This window comes from Bos indicus x Bos taurus, chromosome 15 (assembly GCF_003369695.1).
Source record: "Bos indicus x Bos taurus breed Angus x Brahman F1 hybrid chromosome 15, Bos_hybrid_MaternalHap_v2.0, whole genome shotgun sequence".
Taxonomy (NCBI): Eukaryota; Metazoa; Chordata; class Mammalia; order Artiodactyla; family Bovidae; genus Bos; species Bos indicus x Bos taurus.
Genome location: NC_040090.1, coordinates 70,449,713 through 70,473,365, shown reverse-complemented (window position 1 = coordinate 70,473,365; position 23,653 = coordinate 70,449,713). Strand labels below are relative to the sequence as shown.

At 40.3% G+C, this 23,653-nt stretch overlaps 2 protein-coding genes across 7 annotated transcripts in view; both read left to right on the top strand.

The window, feature by feature from the left end:
• The window catches only part of CCDC82 (coiled-coil domain containing 82), a 31,756-nt gene extending 14,640 nt beyond the window's left edge, over window positions 1–17,116 (top strand). For 5 of the 6 annotated variants that reach the window (XM_027563896.1, XM_027563895.1, XM_027563898.1 and 2 more), the window contains 5 exons: window positions 2,274–2,357; window positions 3,797–3,921; window positions 6,990–7,160; window positions 12,718–12,903; window positions 16,711–17,116. In XM_027563896.1, the coding sequence (XP_027419697.1) occupies window positions 2,274–2,357; window positions 3,797–3,921; window positions 6,990–7,160; window positions 12,718–12,903; window positions 16,711–16,779 (635 nt within the window). In that variant the 3' untranslated portion in view covers window positions 16,780–17,116. The remainder of the gene's footprint in view (window positions 1–2,273; window positions 2,358–3,796; window positions 3,922–6,989; window positions 7,161–12,717; window positions 12,904–16,710) is intronic. The other variant, XM_027563900.1, reaches the window with a different exon arrangement.
• A 4,163-nt stretch (window positions 17,117–21,279) lies between these two features.
• The window catches only part of MAML2 (mastermind like transcriptional coactivator 2), a 401,688-nt gene continuing 399,314 nt past the window's right edge, over window positions 21,280–23,653 (top strand). Inside the window, exon 1 of the mRNA XM_027563894.1 lies at window positions 21,280–22,181. Coding sequence (XP_027419695.1) covers window positions 21,663–22,181 — 519 coding nt within the window. The 5' untranslated portion in view covers window positions 21,280–21,662. The remainder of the gene's footprint in view (window positions 22,182–23,653) is intronic.

The following is a 23,653-nucleotide window of genomic DNA, read 5'->3' as shown; positions in this document are numbered from 1 at the left end:
GTCTGTTCCAACCTTGGTTCCAACATTTACTGGTTCTGTCATCTTGGGGAAGTTTTTCTTCCTCTCTGTATCTGTTTCCTCAATGAGAAATAAACTGAGAGTATTGATAGTACTTTGTAGGTTTGTTGTCAGAAATAAAGCAATGTATGCAAGTGCATAAAATGTTGCCTGGCCTTTACCTGCTCAGTAATATTTTTATTTCAACTTGAGAAAAAATTATGCCAAGAGCATAATTCCAACACCACCTACCCATCCATTCAAGCACAATGAAATCAAGGCCCTCTTCCTGACTCTTGTGAAGGAGATTCTGACACACATTAGTAGGAAAGGCATGCTGTGTTTAGGAGAAGAACTCTTCAGATGATTCTGATTCTCTGCCCTTTTGTTTCACTCCCAATCTTAAACACTATTAGCACTATCTTTGAAATAGAGCATCAGTTATTCAAACTCTATAACAGGTGAGTAACACTGGGTATTAGCATATTTAAGACTGGTCAATTCAGTGGAATAAAAATTATATATTCTGTTTCAGTTTTTTGATACTTAAATGCATGTGAAGGAGGGTCCATTTGATTTTTTTTCTCAACACAACAGTATTTCCAGAACAGTTTTCACCTAATTCAGTTTGGGAAGTGCTGCTGCTGCTAAGTCACTTCAGTCATGTCTGACTCTGTGCGACCCCATAGACGGCAGCCCACCAGGCTCCCCCGTCCTTGGGATTCTCCAGGCAAGAACACTGGAGTGGGTTGCCATTTCCTTCTCCAATGCATGAAAGTGAAAAGTGAAAGTGAAGTCGCTTAGTCATGTCAGACCCTCAGCGACCCCATGGACTGCAGCCTCCCAGGCTCCTCCGTCCATTGGATTTTCCAGGCAAGAGTACTGGAGTGGAGTGCCATTGCCTTCTCTGTGGAAAGTGCTAGACAGAATTTAAATGCATTTTAACATTCATAAATCAAGCATGTACCAACAATATACTTTTATATCCAAAGGTGGATGAAAGTCTAGTTGAAATTGAATTCTATTAAGCTATTATTTCATTTTTCAACTGTATTCATAAATGGCTATTGTTAGGTTTTTTTGAAATTTTCAATTAATCAGGTCTTTAAAGCCTAAGGTCCCCCGTGCAAATATATGCTGTTGTTCAGTAGTTTTATTACTGCTTTATTTTGGGCACTCTAGCACCTCACTGTTCATCGCAGCACTGTTTGTAATAGCCAGGACATGGAAGCAACCTAGATGTCCATCAGCAGGTGTTTTCTTAAAGATGGTTGCATAGTAAAAGTTTCCCTGGAGTCTAAGATTTATACAATGCTTTTAGTAACTAAAATGTAAATTAAAAGATTTCTTCATGTTAAATTTCATCTTTGTTTTATTTCAACTGAAATCAAAGTCAGAATCACTCATGGATGTTAATACTATTGATCGGTTTTATTTGCTCTAACCCTTGTTGATCATCTACTTTTCTGGAAACACTAAGGCAGTTGTTAATGTCTTCACAATGCCCAGAGCAGGGACAGGTGTCTTTGATGACAGCTTGGATCAAGGAAGGGGTCGTGTTTGACAGAGAACATTTCCACAGCCATAGTAAACCTTGACCCAAGAGAAATGGGAAACAGTAGGAACCTTCTCTTATCATTTCGCCTGACCCACCACAAGAGATGATTCCATGGACCAAACTGAGTTAGTAGGAAAGTAGGCTTTTATATTTGGCACGAAAAAGAGGAGACATAACTTTTCTTAATTGATGTGGAAAATCCTAAATCTGTGGCATCAGAAAGGATATTGAGTTTTTATAGCCATTGTCGTTCTGGCTAGGGTAGCAATTTCCTGAATAATTTCATATGTAACATGTTTTAGAGATAAGGAATAAGAGAGGAGTTCATTCACATACTGAGCAATCTACCTTTAGAGGTTTTCTTCCTTGCTGTAATTGTCAAGTTGATAATTAAATTTGAGTGCATTGGGGATAAATTTGATTTTTTCCATAAAATATCTTAATATTTCCTAAACAGTTTTACCTTAATAAGTTTGGAAAGTGAAAATGATTTGAAATAAGAACTTGAAACTGCGTTAGAAGTCAGTAAATCTGGAAAATGGAGATTTTCTCGGTGACCGGACAAGTCACTGAGCCAGCTAGAAAATTAGAATAATTAAGCAATTTCAGTTTATAGCATTAATTTTTTAGCCTTGGAGAAAGAAACTTATTGTATTTAAATAACTTTTTTGTCTGCCAGATTCTAATATTTATTTTAAATTAATTTCATATTTTTTAGGTGACCACTATACTCACTTTGAAAGAGTTGTGAAGGCTCTTCTGATCAATGCTCTAGATGAATCTTTTCTGGGAACATTATATGGTAAGTTAATAATATAAATGGAGCAATCGGGTTTTTTTCCCAATTTTTAAGCAATCTCATTGTTCATGTGTATGTGTATACTAAATAAAACCAAGGAGACCCAATCTTAAGGCCCTCCAGTTGTTCCCTCTAGAATCAACTATACCAAAAGTCCATTCACATCACACACTTGTTGGTGTTTATTATTTGTGATATGTGAAAGTACAAAAGGAATATTTTCCCTCTCCTTTGAGAGTTCACAGTGAACTTGAGGATATAGGGCATATATTAATAAAGCAATAGGGTAACTCAACACCAATGCATTGTCCCAGCCTAAGCTTTAAGCTCCTTTAATTTCACCAACCTCTCCTTTGAGAGTTCACAGTGAACTTGAGGATATAGGGCATATATTAATAAAGCAATAGGGTAACTCAACACCAATGCATTGTCCCAGCCTAAGCTTTAAGCTCCTTTAATTTCACCAAACATTATATGCTTTTTTATGCTTTTGTGCCTTGTTGTTTCTCATTAGAGTATAATCCCTTTCTACTCTAGATTTTCTAAGTGAGTGTAAAGTAATTTCCACTATGAAAGTTATCTGTGACCCACTTAAGTAATATTTCTCATTCCCTCATCTATGCTGTTATCCTGAGTGTGGTGGCACTGATACATATGCACTTCTCAAATGTATTGAAACTGTATTTTTGCCTTCCTCCCTTCTTTAAGAGTGTGGAAAGAACCATACTTGCTATATACATACCCCTTGCATCTAGCTCAGAATCTGCCTCTTAATAAAGACTATAAATAATGCTGAATATCTACCTACATGCCAAAGAAAGATTTCATTCAAACTGTACTGAACAAATATCCATTGAGTGTCTACTAAGGACCAGGCATTATTTGAGAAAAACTGCAAGAATATCGCAATAACTATATGACATAGACGAATCTTGCCCTTGTGTTGCTTAAAGTCTACTGGGAGAGACAGACAATGAGTAAACAAAGATATAATATCATGTCAGCTAGAGATTCGTTCTTGAAAAATTATAAAACAGGATAAGGAGACCAAGAGTATATAGGACAGAAAAGTCTGTGTTAGATTGCTCAAAAAGGTCCCCCAAGTGTTATCTTCTGAACAGAAACCTGAATGAAGTGAGGGAGGAAGCAACGCATGAATCTAGCAGAGAGCACAGCAAGTGTAAAGACCCTTAGGAAAGAATAAGTTTGAGGTGTTCAGGGAACAATTAGAGGGCCTGCGTGGTTTCTTCCATTCCCTAATACTGTAATGGAATGATTTTCTTCAACCTTACTGGTTTTTTGTTTGTTTGTTTGTTTCTAATCAACCAACCAAGTATCTGCTTAAAGCTATGGGAAGAAATCTTTAACTGTTCCATTATTTAAATATTTTATAAGGGCAAAGTGATTGTTTTTGTTGTTGTTGTGATTGTTCCCCTGAACAGATGGCACCAGGCAGAAATCATATGCACAAGATATGTTGACTTCTCTTTATTATTTGGATAACCGCTTTGTTCAGCCTCGTCTAGAGAATTTAGTCTCTAGAAGTCGTTGGAAAGAGAAATACAAGGTATACAGTTTTATTTGTTTTTGAATCTCTGGTTGAGGGTGGGGTAGGATAGGAGTGACAGTCTTCTTGGAATTTCAATAACCAGTCACACTTCTTTAATTAATCTTCTAAATTATTAGCATTTTTCTTTGTTAGATAATCAGCTTGTTTCTTGTCTCTTCTAAGGCTATAATTGTTTTAATCATTCCCACTTGTTATATCTATCCAATAATTAAGTAGTTATAAATGATAATTTTAAAACATCTCTAGGGCTTAACCCATCTGGTAAAATGAGGAAATTGTCTCACAGGATGTTAACTGTTGCAGTAAAAAAGAGCTCCGTTATTAAAGAAGGTTGAGAAACAGTAGGTTTAACTTAACTGCTAGAGGGCTTTTCAAGAAGCATTATGTGTGAATTTATATTGTAAATCATCAAGAACACAATATAGAATATAATAATTTCCAAATTTGTGTTATACTATGAGGCTTCTTTTCGTAAAATACCTATTATTACCTTCTAGGATATTGGTTCCCATAATAGAGAAACCCTGACCTATGTGGTCTTTGACATCCTTCTCCACCTTAAGATTTTGTAATTCTACCAATTTGGGAGAAGATTCTTTTTAATTTATAAGATCTAATGGAGTCCATGTTATCCCCCTAGATTTCTATTTTATGATCTCTAATAGTAGAGGCTGTCCTATATGATTTACAAGATTTTTTTTCCTCCCTACTTCTAACTTTTTATCTTTTAATAATTAGCAAGAAGAAAAAGGCAAGATAGTAGAAGTTCAAGTTCTATATAGTCAGTCTTTCTAGCACCTAAATCATTAGCTACTCTCCCTCATTTTGTGTCAGGAGATTTGGCTTCATCCAGTGCCTGCTGCTGCTATACATTGGAGAAGGAAATGGCAACCCACTCCAGTGTTCTTGCCTGGAGAATCCCAGGGACAGGGGAGCCTGGGTGGGCTGCTGTCTGTGGGGTTGCACAGAGTCGGACACGACTGAAGTGACTTAGCAGCAGCAGCAGCAATGCCTGTTCAGCCTTGTATTACTTGAAGATAAATTAGCTACAAATGGTTTAGGTTTAAGGAACAATTATGGGATTACAAAAGAAAAAAAGAGTTAGAAGACTTCAATTTGGAGGATAGATTGAGTTTAGGGGGCTTCCCTGGTAGCTTAGCTGGTAAAGAATCTGCTTGCAATGTGGGAGACCTGGGTTCGATCCCTGGGTTGAGACGATCCCCTGGAGAAGGGAAATGGTACCCACTCCAGTATTCTGGCCTAGAGAATTCCATGGCCTGGATAGTCCATGGGGTCACAAAGAGCTGGACGTGACTAAGTAACTTTCAGTCACTTGAGTTTATATATTTCTTTTTGACTTTGAGTGATTTTAACTTCCATGCATTCCAGTTCTTCCTCAGATAGAGAAAATACTTACCCACTTTAAAGGGAAATATTTACTGATTTTTAAGGTAAAGTACATGGCACAGCTCTTAGAATATGGTATAACATATATCATTGTCTTTAATAGAAATAAAAGTAGCATATTGATCATTTAATTTTGCCAAGTAATTTATATGCAAAGTAAAATATTTTATCTGATCTTCAGAGTAACCCCCAAAGAAAGGTACTACTAGTTCCTCTATTTTACAAATGAGAAAATTGTAACCCAGAAAAACTTAATAACATAAGGTTACACAGCTAGTAATTAGTCAGGCCAATGTTTGAACCAAGCACAAACCTTAGGTTTAGGGTTTCTCAGACTTCAAAGCCCATCAATTCTGCTGTAATATGTTTTGCATACTATGATAGGTTATGCAGAATTTGGATAACCCAATGTTGAAATGATAACTGTAAGTTACAAGATAATATTAGCTTAAAAATTTAGACACATAATCAATTCAGTACGATCTTGTTCAAAATAGGTTATGCTGCAAGAAATAAATAATGTGACAAAGTAAACCAACAGTGAAAACCTCAACAGCTTAACTAAACAAAATTTTATTTTTCACTTGTGTGTTCACTGTGAGTCAATAGGGGTGCTCTGTTAATTGTAGTCACTCAGGGAGCCAAGCTGATAGAACTTGCATCTCAGTATGTGCTTTGAATTCCAGAGAAGCAGGAAGGGAAGATGGTTAGTCACCTATTTACTCTGAATGTCAGCCTATAGTGACACATGTCATGAAGTACCATGAAATAAGAGAAACAATAAAAAGTACAAGACAATGTTGCTGTGAATTATAAATGTAAAAAGGAAACTCTACTGGATACTTAATTACTGTCAGGCTGATAGAGAATGCAGATTAGTGACCCTGTTAATATGCTCATTGTGTGCAGCTCAAATATTGTGGTAAACTAATCCACACTACTAATGAGAATAGGAGTGTCTAGCACAGGCCTAGAGCCTAAGCAGAACTGCTCAAGCACAAGTAATTTCACAGCTTAATAAAGCTTATTTATGAATGCCAAATATTTTCTCTGTTTATTCATTGCTAACTCAGCTATTAGACTGGCCATAGCAATACTGGCAATCTAGCAATCCTGGTTCAAACTTGTTTGTTTTCATAGTACTTTAGTAAGCAACTACAGGAGAATTAAATTATTTCTGGGATATTTTGTGGAAAATATAATTCATGCAATGGAGACTAAATGTGATCTTTTTTTTTTCTTGATTTTTATTAACCTAAATGAATTGATCTTTTAATTATATTATCCTGAATTTTTTTTCTGCTCATTCTTTCCTATTTTAACTAATTACAACATCTGGAGATAAGAGAGAGATGAAGTAAATTAAAACCTTAGTAGTAACTTACAAGTTTGAGAGAAATGAAGCTAGTTTCTTTCTTCATCTGGTTTCTTTTAACAGCCTAAATTATAATCCATTTTTAAAATTTAAATATATCTTGTCAAACACCTACTGTGTGCTCAATACTAAACTGAGACATACCAGTGTGTTTTGCTCTTATATCTTATTATATTATTATGATTCCTATTCTTAATTTTAATTTGGTTGGGCTCTTATATTTGATTTTGTTGTTGTATTTCTTATCCTTTAAACTTTCATTACATTTTGAAATTATTTTCAGGAGCGAGTAGAAAATTATTCTAGTGTAGATATCCAATTGAAGACATCTGAGAACTGTTTGTGCCAGGCTTGTGGGTTGTATCGCCACTGTGAATACTCAGTGCATTTATCAGGAAAGTTGTATGACACCAGGACCATGGAAACAGATGATTTCATGTCACACGATAAACAGGTATTTTTCCCCCTCTCATTTTAGTTCTTAAAAATCAGAAATTTTCACTAAATAAGCCTGTATGGTTAACCCTAACTTCTTTTCACAAATGGAGAAAGCACCAGGAGAAGAAAAAAGAGCACGGGGAAAGAGTGTGCCATTTTTTAATGTAAAAATGTGTGTTATACATCAGATTCACTCCAAATTCAGTCAGGTACTAAAATCAGTGCATGTTGTCTAAGTGTACATCACCCAAACTAGGAGAGGGTGAGGGGCATGAGCGAGAGGGGATAAGGATGAAAAGGGAGGTAACTGAGCCAGAGGAAGAAGAAATCCCTTTTGAGTCCCAAGGAGAATTTGACCCCAATGGAAATTTTAGGCCAGATCATCTACCAAATTGACAATCTACAAACAAATAATTAAAGATGGCAACCCACTCCAGTACTCTTGCCTGGAAAATCCCATGGATGGAGGAATGTTGTAGGCTACAGTCCATGGGGTTGCAAAGAGTAGGACACGACTGAGTGACTTCACTTCACTACAGATGGTAAAGGGTCTGCCTGCAGTGTGGGAGACCAGGGTTTGATCCCTGGGTTGGGCAATCCCCTGGAGGAGGGCATGGCAACTCACTCCAGTATTCTTGCCTGGAGAATCCCATAGACAGAGGAGCCTGGCGGGCTACGGTCCATAGGGTCGCACAGAGTCAGACGCAAATGAGTGACTAACACTTTCAAATTCACCCCAGTAATGAGGTTTGAAGGAAAACTGTGCTTCAACTTAGACTACATCAGCGGTGTTTCAGAGCCTAGAACCATCACTGTATATTTAAGGTACTATTAATTTTGAATGAATAGACAAAACAGAAGAAAATATTTTAAATACATGAAGTATCTGATAGACAAGAGCAGAACAGTACAGTGTGAAGACAGAAAAAAAAAAGATGCAGATGCAGACTACTTCTCTTTATTTTTTACTCTTTGTAAAATGATTACACTTACAAGTACAAAAAATATTAAAATTGAGAGCTTCCTCTAGACTTCCCTCTGTAGATTCCTCATCCACTGATACAGAGGACCAACTGTATATTTATTTTTAAAAACTCCATGTCTACATGGGTCCATGCAGTTCAAACCTATGTTGTTCACGGTTTAACTATACTATTTTTACACCTGTGGTTGGTTTAATCTGCAGATAGAGAAGCCCAAATGTAAAACTCTGGCATCTGCAGATTTTGCTATCAGGGAGGGTCCTGGAACCAACCCCTGAGGATACTGAGGAGTGGCTATAGTTTTAGCTACAACAGTCTTGGATAGAGTACTGAGATCAGAGCTCTGGACCACCAGCTTGTGGTGATATCTGAGGGCATTACAGGAGAAGGAAATCACCTGGAGGAAAGAGACTTGAGATCTGAAAGGCAGTTAGGAGGACTAACAAGTTTTTCAGTTTTGCCCAGAGTCTGTCCAGACTCCTCAAGACACTTAAGATCCAGTGAGAAGAGGCAGATGGCCATGTGTAATAAAAAAGGTGAAAAGTGAAAGTGTTAGTCATTCAACTGCCTCCGACTCTTTGCCACCCCGTGGACTGTATGGCTTCTCTGTCCATGGAATCCTCCAGGCAAGAATACTGGAATGGGTTAGCCATTCCCTTCTTCAGAGGATCTTCCCAACCCATGGATTGAACCCAGTTCTCCTGCACTCAGGCAGGTTCTTACCATCCGAGCCACCAAGGAAGCCTAACCACGTGTAATGCATCCATGCAAAGAACAGGCTGAGAGGGAATAGAATCCCTTAACTCAGCTTGTTGCACTTAACGTTTTTAGCTGTGCTTTGTTACTCAGTCGTGTCCGACTCTTTGTGACCCCGTGGACTGTAGCCCGCCAGGCACCTCTGTCCATGGGATTCTGCAGGCAAGAATGCTGGAGCGGGTTGCCATGTTCTCCTCCAGGGGATCTTCCCAACCCAGAGATCGAACCCAGGTCTCCTGCATTGCGGGCGGATTCTTCACGTCTGTGCCACCAGGGAAGCCCAGTGTTCTTAGAGACCTGGAAATAGACAATAGACTTCTTCCCATCCCTCTTTCCTTGAAGATCTTTTCTCTTTCTTCTCCATACTTTAATTTCCTTAAGGAACTGGTTGCTTCTCTGTATATGAGGGCCTAAAGAAATACCTCAAAAAGCTACCCACAGTGTTAAAAACGTGTTTAAAATGTGCATAATGCATGTTCATTGTATTTCCTTGCTTCAGTTTGTTAAACAGTGTCGATTCACATTCCTACGTGTTATGTCTAATAAATTACAGATCAGATATTTCTGTTGCTTTGCAGTCACCATCTTCTGCTTTAGGAAAATTGGATGACAATTTTTAGCTTTGTTTCTGATTAATCTTTGGCTATGTCAGGCCCCTAGTTCACACTGATAACTGAGATGACTCAGTTATCTTCAGATTTATCAGTTCATAGAACTATACTAACCCTACACAGTGGATTAAGGATCATTTCTGTATCACTTATCTGCTTTGAGATAATAATCACAAAACTTACCATTTCTCTTTCTCTCTGGCAATTTTTAAAAATATTGTCTTATCTTGTTAGAATAGCGTCTCTATTTTTTTTTTTTTCTTTTTCTTTTGGCTACACTGTGTGGCTTGTGGGATCTTAGTTCCCCAACCAGATACTGAACTTGGGCCCTTAGCAGTGAAAGCACTGAGTCCTAACCACAGAGCCCCCAGATAACTTCCCCCAAGTAGTGTCCTTAATGTTTAGAAATGCAATTAGTTAATTAAAAGTACTGTCTAAATACATTTCTGGACATTTAAGGACACTATTCTAGCAGTATAGATTTGATTTACTTGCTTTTAGAACTTGCTGTGTTGTATAAACATTAATTCATAAGGTATAGTTGTCTGTGACAATACACTAAAACAGGGAAGGGGTGAAAGGAGAGGTCCACTTGCAGTGTATGCAACAACTATGTACATTTACTGTGTATATTTACTGCTTTTTATGAAGCCTTACTAACAATGATTTAGGCTCTTCCATATAAAATGTGCTCACATTTGGGGGGAAAAAATAGTATGAGAATATTCTAAAGGTAATTTTGGGTTTATTGACCTCCAGTGTCACTAAACTAAGTGTAAGGTAGACACCAAGAGGGTAGGAATTAGAAATGAAAAGGATTCTCAGTAGATAGTTTTGTTTCATACTGGAAAAAGAAATTAAAATAGAAAATCTTAAACACTTCTCCTTTCCTTTTGTTCCAACTCAAAATCTTTATACAAATAAATTCTTGTTTTGTGGAAATACAGAATACAATGTAATAAAAACAAAAAATTGTATTATTCTTCTACCATATCTTACCTAGACCAGCCATAAGAGAGTTCTCCTGCATCATCTACTTGAATGGCAGAAATGGACTTCCCTGTAGAGTTCACTGCGACTGTTGTATTATCTTTGTATTTAAAGTGGGAGGTATTGGCAGCTGAACTGTAATTTATATGACTGGTTTGATGATAATGTTTCAATGGGAACAGTGCTTACAGTAAGCAAGCCATGAACAGTAATACCTGATTGTTTCTGATGATCTGAAAAGCAGATTTTCCCAAATCATACAGAAATACCGATGTGCTTTTCATCAGCATTTTGAAATTTTAAGAAACGTTAGAAAATATCCCAAATGCCATCTTTACAAAACAATGCATCAAAGCTGTTACTGACCATCATATTTAACTTTTATTCATTTTTGCCAATATACTTTTGTATTGTTTATTTAACTCATCACCTGTGTGATCCCTACAGTGTGACTTCAGAAAAACAGCACAGTTCTTTGCCAGATAGACTACAAGTTGCATAGGTCAGTAACGTAACTGTATCACTCTTACTGAATTCACGAAAGCATAACCCATCATGTATGTAGACACAAAGACAAATAACGTAAATTAGGAGGAACTTAGTCTATTTCCTGAGGTTACTCCATGAGAATAAGATTGGTCATGTTATAAAATTTGAAGTCCTTTCTGATGCATTTTCTACAGTGAGTGAAATAATGTAGGTACAGTTACATTTAATGAGGTCAGTGCGGTGACACTGTTTTCCAATTTTAGCTATAGATGTGTGTAACAAAGTACACATTGAAAACATTCTAAAAGAGAATGGATGGTTGAGTTCACAAGAAGAGTATTCTTAATCATAAGATCCTAGAAGTCCACATAAACATACAAATAAAAATTTTTACAGTTTGCTAATAATAAAATATTAATGTTTATAATTACATCAGACTCATTAATTAAGGGGCTTCCCTGGTGGTTCACCTGGTAAAGAATCCACCTCCAATGCAGGAGACCCCAGTTTGATTCCTTAGTTGGAAAGATCCCCTGGAGAAGGGGTAGGCTACCCACTCCAGTATTCTTGGGCTTCGCTGGTGGCTCAGACAGTAAAGAATCTGCCTGTAATGTGGGAGACCTGGGTTCGATCCCTGTGTTGGGAAGATTCCCTCGAGGAGGACATGGCAACCCACTCCAGTATTAGGGCTATGCAGGGGGCACTAAAGAACCCGCCTGCCAGTGCAGGAGAGGTAAGAGATGCAGGTTCAGTCCCTGGGTGGGCAAGATCCCTGGAGAAGGCAATGGCAGCCCACTCCAGTATTCTTAATCCCATGGACAGGAGCCTGGAGGGTTACAGTCCATGGGGTCACAAAAGGTCAGAAACAACTGAAGTGACTTAGCACACATTAATTAAGATAAAAAATATAACTAAACACAAAGTTATTTTTTGCTTTGCAGAATGTTTTGGAAAAAAAATATTTGGTTAAAAGTGCTCTATTTTTAATATTGGTATGAGAGCCTGTTTGAGTTTACATGTTTGTAACAGGAGTTCCCAACCTCCGGAATCTAATGCCTGATAATCTGAGGTGGAGCTGATGTTATAATGATAGAAATAAAGTTCTATCCCAAAATCATTCCCCTGTCCAGGTCTGGGGGGCGGGGGGGGGATGTTTTTCATGAACCTGGTTCCCAGTGCCAAAAATGTTAGGGATTGCTGGTTTATAAGATAGAAAATTATCATAATTCAGGCATTTTTACCTCAGTAACTGTGTGTATAGTAGCTTGCATGCTTTTCTTGCTTTGGGGTATGGCTATCCTTTTGCCTTACAAGCCATCTTTATCCTCTTTCCCAAACTTGACTAACTGTTTTCTAAAGACTTAGTTCACACATCACCTAATTTAGAACTGTTCTTTTTTCTGGATTGTGTTAATTGTCCCTTCTCGGTACCTTGATTGCCTCTTGTGCATTGCATTTGGCACGTTGTTGTTTTCTCCCAGCAGTGTAAATTCCCCTGGTATAGAAGGCACATATTTTATTTCTCTATCTCCAGTGCTTAACTCAGTACTTGAAACATAGCAGTTGCTTGGTTTTTTGTTAACTTGGTTGTATAAATAAAAGAAGGTAAAGGAATTATTGTATAAAAATTTTGAAAAATAATGCATGGATTCTATTTTAAAGAAAATCTGAAAACCAGAAAGGCTGTACTTTCACTACTATATATTCATTTCATATACCAGATGATGTTTATTTCTTGATTTAGGTGTTTACTGTTGGCAGAATTTGTGCTGAGCGAACCAGAATTTACCATAAACTGAAACATTTTAAATTCGAGCTGTACCAAGAGTGTTGCTCCATTGCAAAGACAGAAGAGGTTGAGGATGAAGAGGTTAAAGAAACAGTGGAAAGAATTTTCAGTCAGTCAGAAAACAGTGGCTGGATTAAGGAGGTAAGGTGAATAAAGAAGAACAATTTCATTCAGTAGGTTCTGCAGCCTACTACTGATCAGCAAAAGGATATGAATTATGAGAATAGAAGACAGTGACTTTTAAAAGAGAACCTCTCCTTCTCTCCCTGTCTTTGTATTTTCTCTTCTTCCACCCATTCCTTTCATGCTCATCATTGTCGTACCCTGAAGAAGTGCCTTGATGTTCTAAGTGTTCACTTAGCTCATCAGATACATTTTAATCAGCAGTAATACAGTCCTTTAATGAAGGACTCTGTCCTTTCACTTTTATGTATGTGTGGTTTTCCTTACATATATATTAAGTCCCCTTATTTTCTTCGACAAAGTTTAGGACTCACCTCTGCTTGTCTGCTTCCTATCTTTAGAATAGTTCTTGAGACCTGAGAGTGAAGAAGCCCTGGTGCCAATCTGAGGAAAGGACCTCGGCTGCCAGTTCTAATACACCCACATCCTCTTCCTGAGGACGTGGGACTGAGCAGTGAGCACTGTAACTGAAGATGAAGGGGAATGCAGAGGTTTCAGGCCACGGCACTGATTTTGATTCCTCCATATCCTGTTGATCACTAAATTTGATATCAAGGATAAACTGGGGATTTTGAAGAGTGCACTGGATTCCCGAAGATCTGCTGGCAGCTCATAAGCTCTGGTCTGCTCACAGAGCTTTTAGAATTGTTACGGTACATGGAAAGAATGCAAGGATGCTAACATCGCAGTCTTCTAAAGCAAGTCCAGTTACATGACTGTGTAAGAGAGAACAGATAGGAGATTTTCAGGTATCAACTCAGATAGGAGTTGATACTCAGATCAACCGTATATTTAATCTTAAAAAAAAAAAAAAAAAAAAAAGCCTGGGTTATTTATATCATAGGGAAATTTGTAAAACAGGAAAATAAAAAGAGAGCTTGGAGAATAAACGCACGAGCCAAGGGAAAGAACACGAGAACAGACAAAACAGAACTTCTTAGGACATGGCATGTCCCACAGGGGTGTCCTGAGCCGGAGGAGGACATCAAGGTCGGATTCCCTTTTGACAGTTACCCACCCACCACAAACCATCAGCCAGGGGTCTCCTTGCCTGCTCCCCACATCTTGACCCTTCAGTTGTCTAGTTTCATTTTACTCTCTTCAGCTTTGTTTCTTTTACTTTGCTTCCATTTCTCTCACTCACTCACAGTTCTTTCCTCCCTATCCTTCTCTGTGCTTTCTCATTTGCCATGGGGAAGAGCCATCACTTATCCAGTAAGTCCCAACTTCGTTTTCCTCAGTGACATGAAATTCTTAAGTGCTTTTATTGATGCATCGAAGTGTTACCAACCCTCTAGTGGACTTGAAAGACCTTTTGGGATACCAATTAAAAGAATTATGTACTAGGTGTAGCAAAATTACTGTTGTATTGTACATACTATATAATAATTTTATATATGGGAAAGAACATTTAACTTCTTACAGAAAGAAGTAAAAGCATTTCCAAATCATGTACCTTAGAGAAAGCTTAACAAAGTTTGTGAAAACAGAAGGGACCTGCAAGAAGAAAAAGATTCTTAAGAAAGCCAAGCATCACATTATGCTTAAAAAAATAACACAGCATTGGGCATTGAAAGTATTTCAGGATGGTGCATATTTAGGACAACATGCATATTTTTTCACATAAAATACCAAACAACTTCGTTCTCTTTTTGAGAGCCCTCCTACTTTAAAAATATTTGTCAGTAGATATTCTCAAAAGATTTCCTAGAAACCAAAGAAGTTTATTAGCCAGTGTAAACCCATAGGCAACTTTCTGTGCTATGATTGAAGTGCAGAATTTATCAGGTGCCCTGACATTGCTCCACATCACTCTGCCTCCCCATCAGAATGTGTTTGCCTTCGAGTAGTAGCACTGCCCGTGTTCCTGTGATGCATGCCTTCTTCTTGGCCACAGCTACCCTAAATCTTTAGAACCTGGGCTCTGTGCTCCTTAAGTGGCACGTACATGGCACTTTCTGCTCTTAGCTATCAGTTATCAGTGTGAGCCTCTTCTCTCACCTTGTACAAACTCTGTTCCTGTCTTTCCTCCCCCAGCTTGTGTTTCACACCTTGCTTTTTCCCTTACCTGCCTCTTCTTCCTCCAAGCATTTTTCTTCCATTATCTTGGAATCTCTCAGGATTTCTTCCCAAAGACCTGCCAACTAGACTGACTTCATTCTTCTTATTCTTCCTCCTAACAGTTTAACTAGGAGATCTGATTTTAACCTAACGATAGTAAAAGGATAGGAGCAACTCAAGTGTAAGAAAAGAAAGAATGACAAAATTATGATAAAATATATAATAACTATAATAGTAAAACATGCCTCGTTCTAAATTAGAAGTGAAAAACAGAATGTCATATGCCACTGGCAAATGCTGACAAACGATTTTTCTTTGAGAGTACCTTTGATGGTGGGATTTCCAGGGAAGTTGAAGACAGGATTGTTGGTATGAGGTAGTGAACACAGAAGACCAGGAAGTGAAAAAAGTATGTCAATAGGGACATCAGGTTTCAGTCCCTATCACCATAAACGTCAGAGCTATCAACACAATCTCTCGTTTTATTGGAAGCAGAAGCAGAGCTCATAAGGAGAGCTAAGAAACCGTTAGGTCAGTTCATCTCCCCAGCAGAAGGAAGCACTTGAACTCTGTCAACCTTGAAATCTCCAAACCGTCCCAGCTCCTCTCTCCTCTTGTCCGGCCCTGGTCTTTACTCTCCCATCTTCATTGCTGTCACTCAGATTTAGGCCTTCATTACCTAAATTATTATAGTAGACTCATAACTAGCTGCCAAACCATTCTAGACTGGATGTTTTACCCTTAAAAAAAAAAAATATATATATATATATATATATATACATCTCAGATTGTGTCAGTTTCCTGCCCTAACACTTTCATGGGGTCACAAAGAGTCAGACACGACTGAGCGACTGAACTGAACACCTTTGTCAGCTTTCCATTGCCTGTCACATTATTGCTAAACTCTGTAACCTCATCTTTCATACTTTTTATTCTCTGACCACCTCTTTGGTTCAGTCTTCTCTCTCAGTTCCCCTGGAAAACCTCAGACTGCAGTCAAACCCTGTACTTTTCTGTCTTGTCACTGTTTTGTGGATTTCTGTCTCCTAGAGAAAACTCTCCACCAGACCGTTGCCTACCAAGTCTTTTCCCCTAGGACAGCTCAAATGCCACTCTTCCTGGTCACCTCAGCTAACCATAACCTTTCTTCTGAACCCTCATAGCAGTGTCCATGTTCTTTATGCCCCTTGTTATTGGTTGTCATTGGTGAACTCTGTTCTTAGAGGCAGGGAAAGCAATGGAAAGGGCATGGCAACCCACTCCAGTATTCTTCCCTGGAGAATCCCATGGATGGAGGAGCCTGGCGGACTACAGTCCATAGGGCCGCAAAGAGTCAGACATGACTGAAGCAATTTAGCATGCGTGCGGATTAGCAAAGTATATGATATATGTTACATGTTTAACAAATTTTTGTTGAATAAGTTATTGAAGTTGTTACACTTCTACTATAAATATGATAATAGAAAACTTACAATTTACCAGACAGTTATGAAGTTAATAATAATGTTCATTTTGATCTCTTACCAATGCTTTCTATGAATTAGAAATGCTTATTTGAAATTGAGTCCCTGTTTATAATAAAAAGATATTTGTTCATGATTGCCATGAGATAGACTTGTTCCTATTTGTGTCTGTAGATTGAAAAGGCCTAGTTTATCTTCACTGCTTTGAGGAAAATAACTAGCTTTTTTATTGTATACACAGAAATATGGTCAACTTCAAGAATATCTCAATTTGGCGGATTACTTTAAAGAGGAGAAGTTTGAATTTTAACACATTTCCTTCAGAGAAGATTTTGTAAATTCCTGTAAATGTGAAGATCACAAGTCTTGTTTCTCTGTATCATGTGACCTATTCATATATTTTATGTATAGCTTCATGCAAAATATCTTGTGTGAAACATGTTCATCTTAATTTCCATGAAACAACACTCTGCAGTCTAATAAAACTTTTATCTACTGTACATAGAAAACACAAGCCTAACTTTAAGTGTATTTGAAAGTTGTATAACAGTGCCTTTATATCAAAGTTGTGAGAATGCTGATGCTGACTTTTCATGTGAAGAGTGCATACCTTTTTAAAAAGTATGAAATGGAAATTTTTAATCATGCATCTCTATTCTTATTTGTCTGTTATATGGAAATAATCCTTAGCTATATGAAGTTGCAGTTGAAAGTTGAAGATATGGTGTCCAAAAAGATATAGGGCAGAGTATAGGAAAAATGATGGCCAATTGGGAAGGGTGAAGATCGTGAATGATTTGTCAAAAAAGAAGTCCAAGGAAAACAAAAGAATGATCCCTAAAGTATCTGTAAAGACTTTGGGAGCATCATTTCTTGTATGTGACACTACAGACAAGTTTGAACCAACTGAAGAGTGAACGTACCAACTGAAAGTTAAAAATATTTTATCTATCCTTATAAATAGCATTCACTTAATTTATAAAAATGAAAGCACTAATGACTTTAAGGACTTTTAATGGCAGCTGACTCAGTTCCTAGGTCATGCTTCTTGTTGACTTGAAACATTTTTCTTGTTAGAACAGTATTCTGACTGTTGCTCAGGAAATGCTGATAAGTAGTTTTGCTGATGTCTGAGGTCATTGCAACCAAGCAAGCTTCTTCAGTAGGTGTTTGGAGAGTACAAGAGACTTTTGTACGTGATTACACCAAAAGAACTGCAAAGAGACAGGCTGTCAGGAAATGAAAATTAGCATGGATCAGGGGGCCAAAAGCAAGTAGTCTAGAAGAAAACACAATGTTGAAAAATTACAGTTAACTTTAGTAGGTATCATGACATACTGTATTATTTTATTATCATCATTGATAATATCACTGATTCTATATAACAAAAAATAGTTTGTAAGCTTACAAGTCTCACATACCTATGAAGTTTTGAGATCTTGACATTTATCACTATAGCATTAAATGCTTTAGGTTAGGTAGCTATGAACAGTAAAGATGATGAGGAAGACAGATGGACAAATAAAAAGGAACTAATGCTTTAAAAAAAACTCATAGGGCCCTTACAGAAGCTTTAGAGATATAACAGGGAACAGTTCCATAAAAGGGGAAGACAAGGAAAAAAGAAATGTTTATTTTATTGGCAGCTGGATATAATTGAGCATATTTTCTCACTTGTCTGCTCTCATACTCAAATGAGTAGTTCTATTCACTACTCATTTCTTGGAGGTATTATAGGACTTGCTTAGACTCCAGCATGTTGATTGAGGTGTAATTGCAGCCCTGGAGCTATTCTGGGTATAGTCTGGTTTCCCTGTAACTCTTTGCACCCTTGATACTGAAGCAGCAAGTCCAGTGGTTAAGAAAGGTTAGGTTTGAAATCAGGCTTGAGTTCAAGTCCTGATCTGTTACTTCCTAGTTAGTTTAAATAGTTTATTTTCAATAAGCCTCAGTTTCCTCATTTATAAAGGGTTAATAATTCCTGTCCCTCAGGATTGTTGGTGGATTGGAGGGAGATATGCAAAGTACTGTGCCTGAAACAGTGACTAAATAAGTAGTAATGATGTGAATGGAAATGAGGTGGTGGATGATAATGATGTCGGCTTGAATTTAAATGGCTGTAAAGGGCAAATGTGTACAAAAGACTGTAAAGGAGTGTCCTACATCACTAGAATATAGTAGGAAAATTCATTAAATTGTTGCTGGACAAGTTTTTAAGGTGTGTTCTTGTCTAGCTTAGAAATAAAAGTTTATATCATTTAGAAATAGCAGCTTTGACCAAAAACTGTGTTACTTGTCAAAATCCATGCTACTGCAGAAGTGTAGCGTGAACAGTGTTTACATTTATTAAAGTTTTTCTCTTTTATCAAGTATGATTGCTGAATATAAAGTGCTGATAGTAACAGAAGATAATGTATAATGAATACACCTTTTAAAAACCAAGTCTGAAATGATCAGAACTCCTTCACTTTTTAATGACACTTCATGAGAGAGTTCTCCTTTCAGATTTGCATACCTAAAAAAGATATTTCTGCCTTTCTCCATGAGTGATGACGAACTTAGCCTTGGAAGGGACAGACAGCAGTATGTTCCAATGAAAAGTTAAAAGTTACATTCCATCAGAATGCACTTGTCCCAAATTCCAAAATAACATTCTAGAATTCGTGAAAATAAAATGAACTAATGTAGGCCAGCCTATCGAGAACTAAACTGTAGATAAATCCAGTCTTAAAGTGTTTGCACTGATCTTACTCATTTCTGTCCACAGCTCAGTTTGAAGCAGGACCTTGTCACTGAGATGCCAGAGGTGGTTTAAATTAACAAAGCCCCATTGCTTGACACCTCAAATCCAAATGACTTCCAAATGAGCATAACAGACTATATGGTCCTGACTAGAACAATATTGTGCTCACTTTAGTTTATCCTCCATAATTGGTAATCGGCAGAATCCAACATGCATTTTGAGAGCTTAAAGGTAGGATTATCTGAAGATGAGGAGACAACAATGTGTGTCAGAGATCTATTTGTTTTGTGTTAGTGAACTTGAAACTGGACTTCTGTATAATGATTTTCCTCGTTGTATATGTAAACAGACTACCGAGAAGGCCCCAGATCTTGCATTAGGTTTGTCATAGGGAATCTTGTATTTTCAGAAAAATCTGTTGTGTTTTTTTTCTTTCTGAGAACTGGTATTTGTAATTTCATCGTGGTAGAATATTTTAGTTATTTTTACTGATATGCTTGTGATCCCAGATTGACTTAACCAGAGACAGACAAAACAGGCTAGCAGGTAGACAGACTCGCCTGCCCTTTAGGAGCTAACGATGTTAATTTCTTCTCTGCACCCACTCCTCCGTTTCTCCCAATACGCACACACCCTACGCCTCCCTTTCTGACACCCAGGAACATTTCCTCCGTGTTCACCTAACTCTCGCTAGAGTGCTCAGGGGTGTCATTGACAACATACTGAAAAATGAAAGTGATATCCTCGGGGGGTGGAGAGGGGAAAGCGTAACGGAGATCTGGCAGGGAAAATACATCCCCTGGCCGGGAATTTCTGCACCATTTCGGGCTGGTGAAGTAGTCGGGTAGAGGTTGGGGAATTTCCCCAACGTCCCGCCCTCCTGCCCGAGCCGAGCCGGAGTGCGAGCTGCGCGCCCCGACGCCGAGATGCACAGGCTTCGGGATCCTCCACTTCTTGCCGCTGGGAGGCCCTCTGCGTTCCCCTTTCCCCGCGCCGGCCGCCTTGCTCGCCCGTGCAGTGGCACCCGCCTTCCACCAGGGAGCCTCGGGCGAGCGCTCCCCCGCCCTCCGCCCCCCACCCCCCTGCAGCTCGCTGGCTCTCTCTTTCTCCCTCTGTCTCACTCTCTCTCTTTCTCTCCCTCTCCTATCGGAGCACAATGAAAGCCTGTGTATCGCCGTGACTCCGGGCGGCGGAGCCAGTGTCAGCCCAGCGGCGAACAACAGACGGGAAAAAGAGAAAGGAAAAGACCGGCTACTTTCTTTTCCATCTCTAAAAGCGGAGCAATCCAAGAGATAGAACCACATTGCTTATTGCGAGTCCAGACCCTCAGATCCACTGGCCGGGGATGGAATGTACAAAAGTGGACAGAAAAGTGGCTGGACATGACTCGGTGCAATTTGCTGGAAGTTTGTAAGTTTGACCATCGTTTGTAAATTACTCTCGGAAGAGTTTGTCTCTCTTGATACTGTATTAGAATCGAGCCGGGGGTGAGGACTAGAAACGTAAGCGGGAAAGAAGAAGGAAAAAAAAAATATGTTGAAGGATCTCTCTCTCAGTGGCTAGTGACTTCAGACTGCTTTCATTTAAGGCTGGGAAACCTTAGAGGGAATGAGGATTTTACCGGTGATTGGATTAGCTGAAGAAAAAAGCATGGTCCAGAAGTCCAATTACTGACATTAACAATTGAAAAGCTGTCTCCCTCTTTGGGGAGAAGACCACATCCTACAGCACCCCCCAAAGAGGAGAAAACACCGGAGCAAAGGGAAAGGGAGGAAAAATTAAAAGCCAAAAGACAGTCTCTGTTTGATTTTTGTACGTTTTGAACATTGACTTCAAAAAGCTTCTGAAACAGCACTTTAAAAAAAAAAAAAAATTGAGGAAAAGTAAAGGCCGTGGGTTACAGAGAGCATGGTAGATATGGGTTCCTCTGCAGAAACATCCCCATAAAAGAATCTTCGGAAACAACTAGGTGAGGGGGGGGAGTCCAGCTCTCTATTAATACCTCTCACAATTCCCTTTGCTGTCTGTTCCTGTCTCTTGCTTGACAATCCCTGAATTCTTGCTCTAACCCCCAGATCGTGTGTTTACAAAGTACCTAGTGGCTCTTGTCAGCTTGGTGGGTGGGGGGGGCGGGGGGAATCCCCACTAACTCGCTCCAACTTCTCCAGAGCTGTCAAATACAATTAGAGCAAGTTGATCAGGGTTTGTTTCCAACTTATCCTCTGCCATTGGTTTCTGTTCTTCCTCCTCACCCTCTTTTTACTCACTCCCCTCCCCCATACCTTCTCCACTACGCACCCCCCCACACCGCCCCCAGCCTCTGAAGACCTCTATTCATGTGGTCCTGAGCTCTGAGCGCACATTGTCAAAAGCAGATTTGCCTGTGCTAACCGGCTATAGCCTCCCACCACCTCACCATCCCACGGGCAGCAATCATTGTGTCCAGTAAGATGGGGGACACAGCGCCCCCGCAGGCCCCCACGGGAGGGCTAGGGGGGGCCCCCGGGGCGGGGCTCCTTGGAGGGGGCTCGGTCACCCCGAGAGTGCACAGTGCCATCGTGGAGCGCCTTCGAGCTCGCATCGCCGTCTGCCGCCAGCACCACCTGAGCTGTGAAGGACGCTACGAACGGGGTAGGGCCGAGAGCTCGGACCGGGAAAGAGAGAGTACCTTGCAGCTCCTGAGCCTCGTCCAGCACGGCCAGGGGGCCAGGAAGGCCGGCAAGCACACCAAGGCCACTGCCTCCACTGCCACCGCGACAGCCCCTCCGCCGGCGCCCGCCGCCCCTCCGACGGCTTCCCAGACGGCAGCGCCCGCGGCCCCAGCGCCCCCGCCGGACTATCATCATCACCACCAGCAGCACCTGCGGAGCAGTAGCAGCAGTGGTGGCAGTGGTGGGATCGATGGCGAGCAGCAGCAACAGCCACCGGCTTCCACCCCAGGGGACCAGAGGAACTCGGCCCTCATTGCGGTAAGACACCTGGTTTTCTCCTCATTCTGTCGGTGGTCTTGTGGCCTTCGGTCAGGGCGGACGCTGGTCTCGGCCTGATGCCGAGTGGAAGACAGTGCGGAGGGCTGCGGTGCCACCTGACCACCCCAAAGGCCGTTGGGCGTCTGGTTGGTGCTGTGTTGTTAAACCCTTCCTCCTCAAGTTCTGCGGTTGCTTGTGCATTGGTTTTCCTCCACCTGTAGAGTATTTCTTAAAGGGTAAGAAACTTGAGTTTCCCAGAGTTTTCTCTGGGGTCGGCAGACTGCAGAAAGGTTGGCTCCAAGCTGCAAGATCTGAGCCACTGAAGAAGGCCTTGCCTCAAGGAACCTCTCGCTTTGGCAGGCCAGCGCTGATTAGGCCCAACAAGCCATGCTTAGCCTGAAAGCGTTTGTTTAGCAGCCAGTCCAGCTGACCTTTAGCCAAGCCTTTTCCTTCTTGTCCCATTTCCCTTTCCTTCTTTGAAGTGGCCCCTTCTCCTTGGGTCAAGAGAACACAAGTGGTCATCCCTAACAGAGCAAGTTCCCTGAGCGCCCCCTCACTCAAAAACTTGGGGAATTCTCCCCAAGACGGGTGAGGGAATGTTTTTGAGAGGCCTGCTCCCTGGTTTCCTACAGACTCCCCCACTGTCCCCACCTAGCTTCTTTCCGCAGGCACTGCAATCAGAGAGTGCTGACTTGCAGCCTTCAGTAAAGTGTGCAGGCACCAAGGGGCTGTTTCCAGTTTTTCGTCCTAGAAAGTGCCTTGTCCTCTGCCACTCCTGGCGACAGAGTACCCGACCTGAGAGTTGTGATTAGGCTTCTGGCTGGAAGTTCTTCCTCAGAGGCGCAGACACACCCCACCCCAAAGGGAGTAGTCCTTGACTCATTGGTTTCTGATGCCAGTCCTGGTCAGGTGATCGCCTGGCCTGTGCGGGCTTTCCCCCCAAAGCTGCTGGGGCCATGGCCTCTGGGTAGAAGGTGGAGCCCCGCAGCCCTGTGGCCCTGCAAGCTTCCTCCGTTTCTGAGTTCCTTGGGGCTTCAGAAGTCCCGTGTCCACTCGCGGAACAGCTTCCATGTGCCCAAGCCAGCCCTAATGAAAGTCAGCAACAGGAAATGGCCATCCAAGCTGAAATGTCCTCAAAAAGCCCAAAGGAGAGGAAGGCACTGGGTCGAACTCTTTCTTGGAGGGAGCTTGAGAAGGAGCTCTGGGGAGAGAGCATCCTCTAGCCAGGCCCCTGGAAGCTTCTCTGTGGTTCCTCCGTATCCCTGGCCTGGGTCTCTGGTGGTGAAGTTTCTAGAAAGTCTGGGGGCTGAATTGGTTCTGTTCTGTTCCACCACACACACACATTTTGCCTGGGATGCCTAGAACTGCAACTTCCTGGTGCCAATTCCAGATGAGAGATAACAGCTAACAGTTAAACTGCTCAATGTTTGTTGTTTTATCCTTGGATACAGTTAGCCTGTGGGGTTATTTCA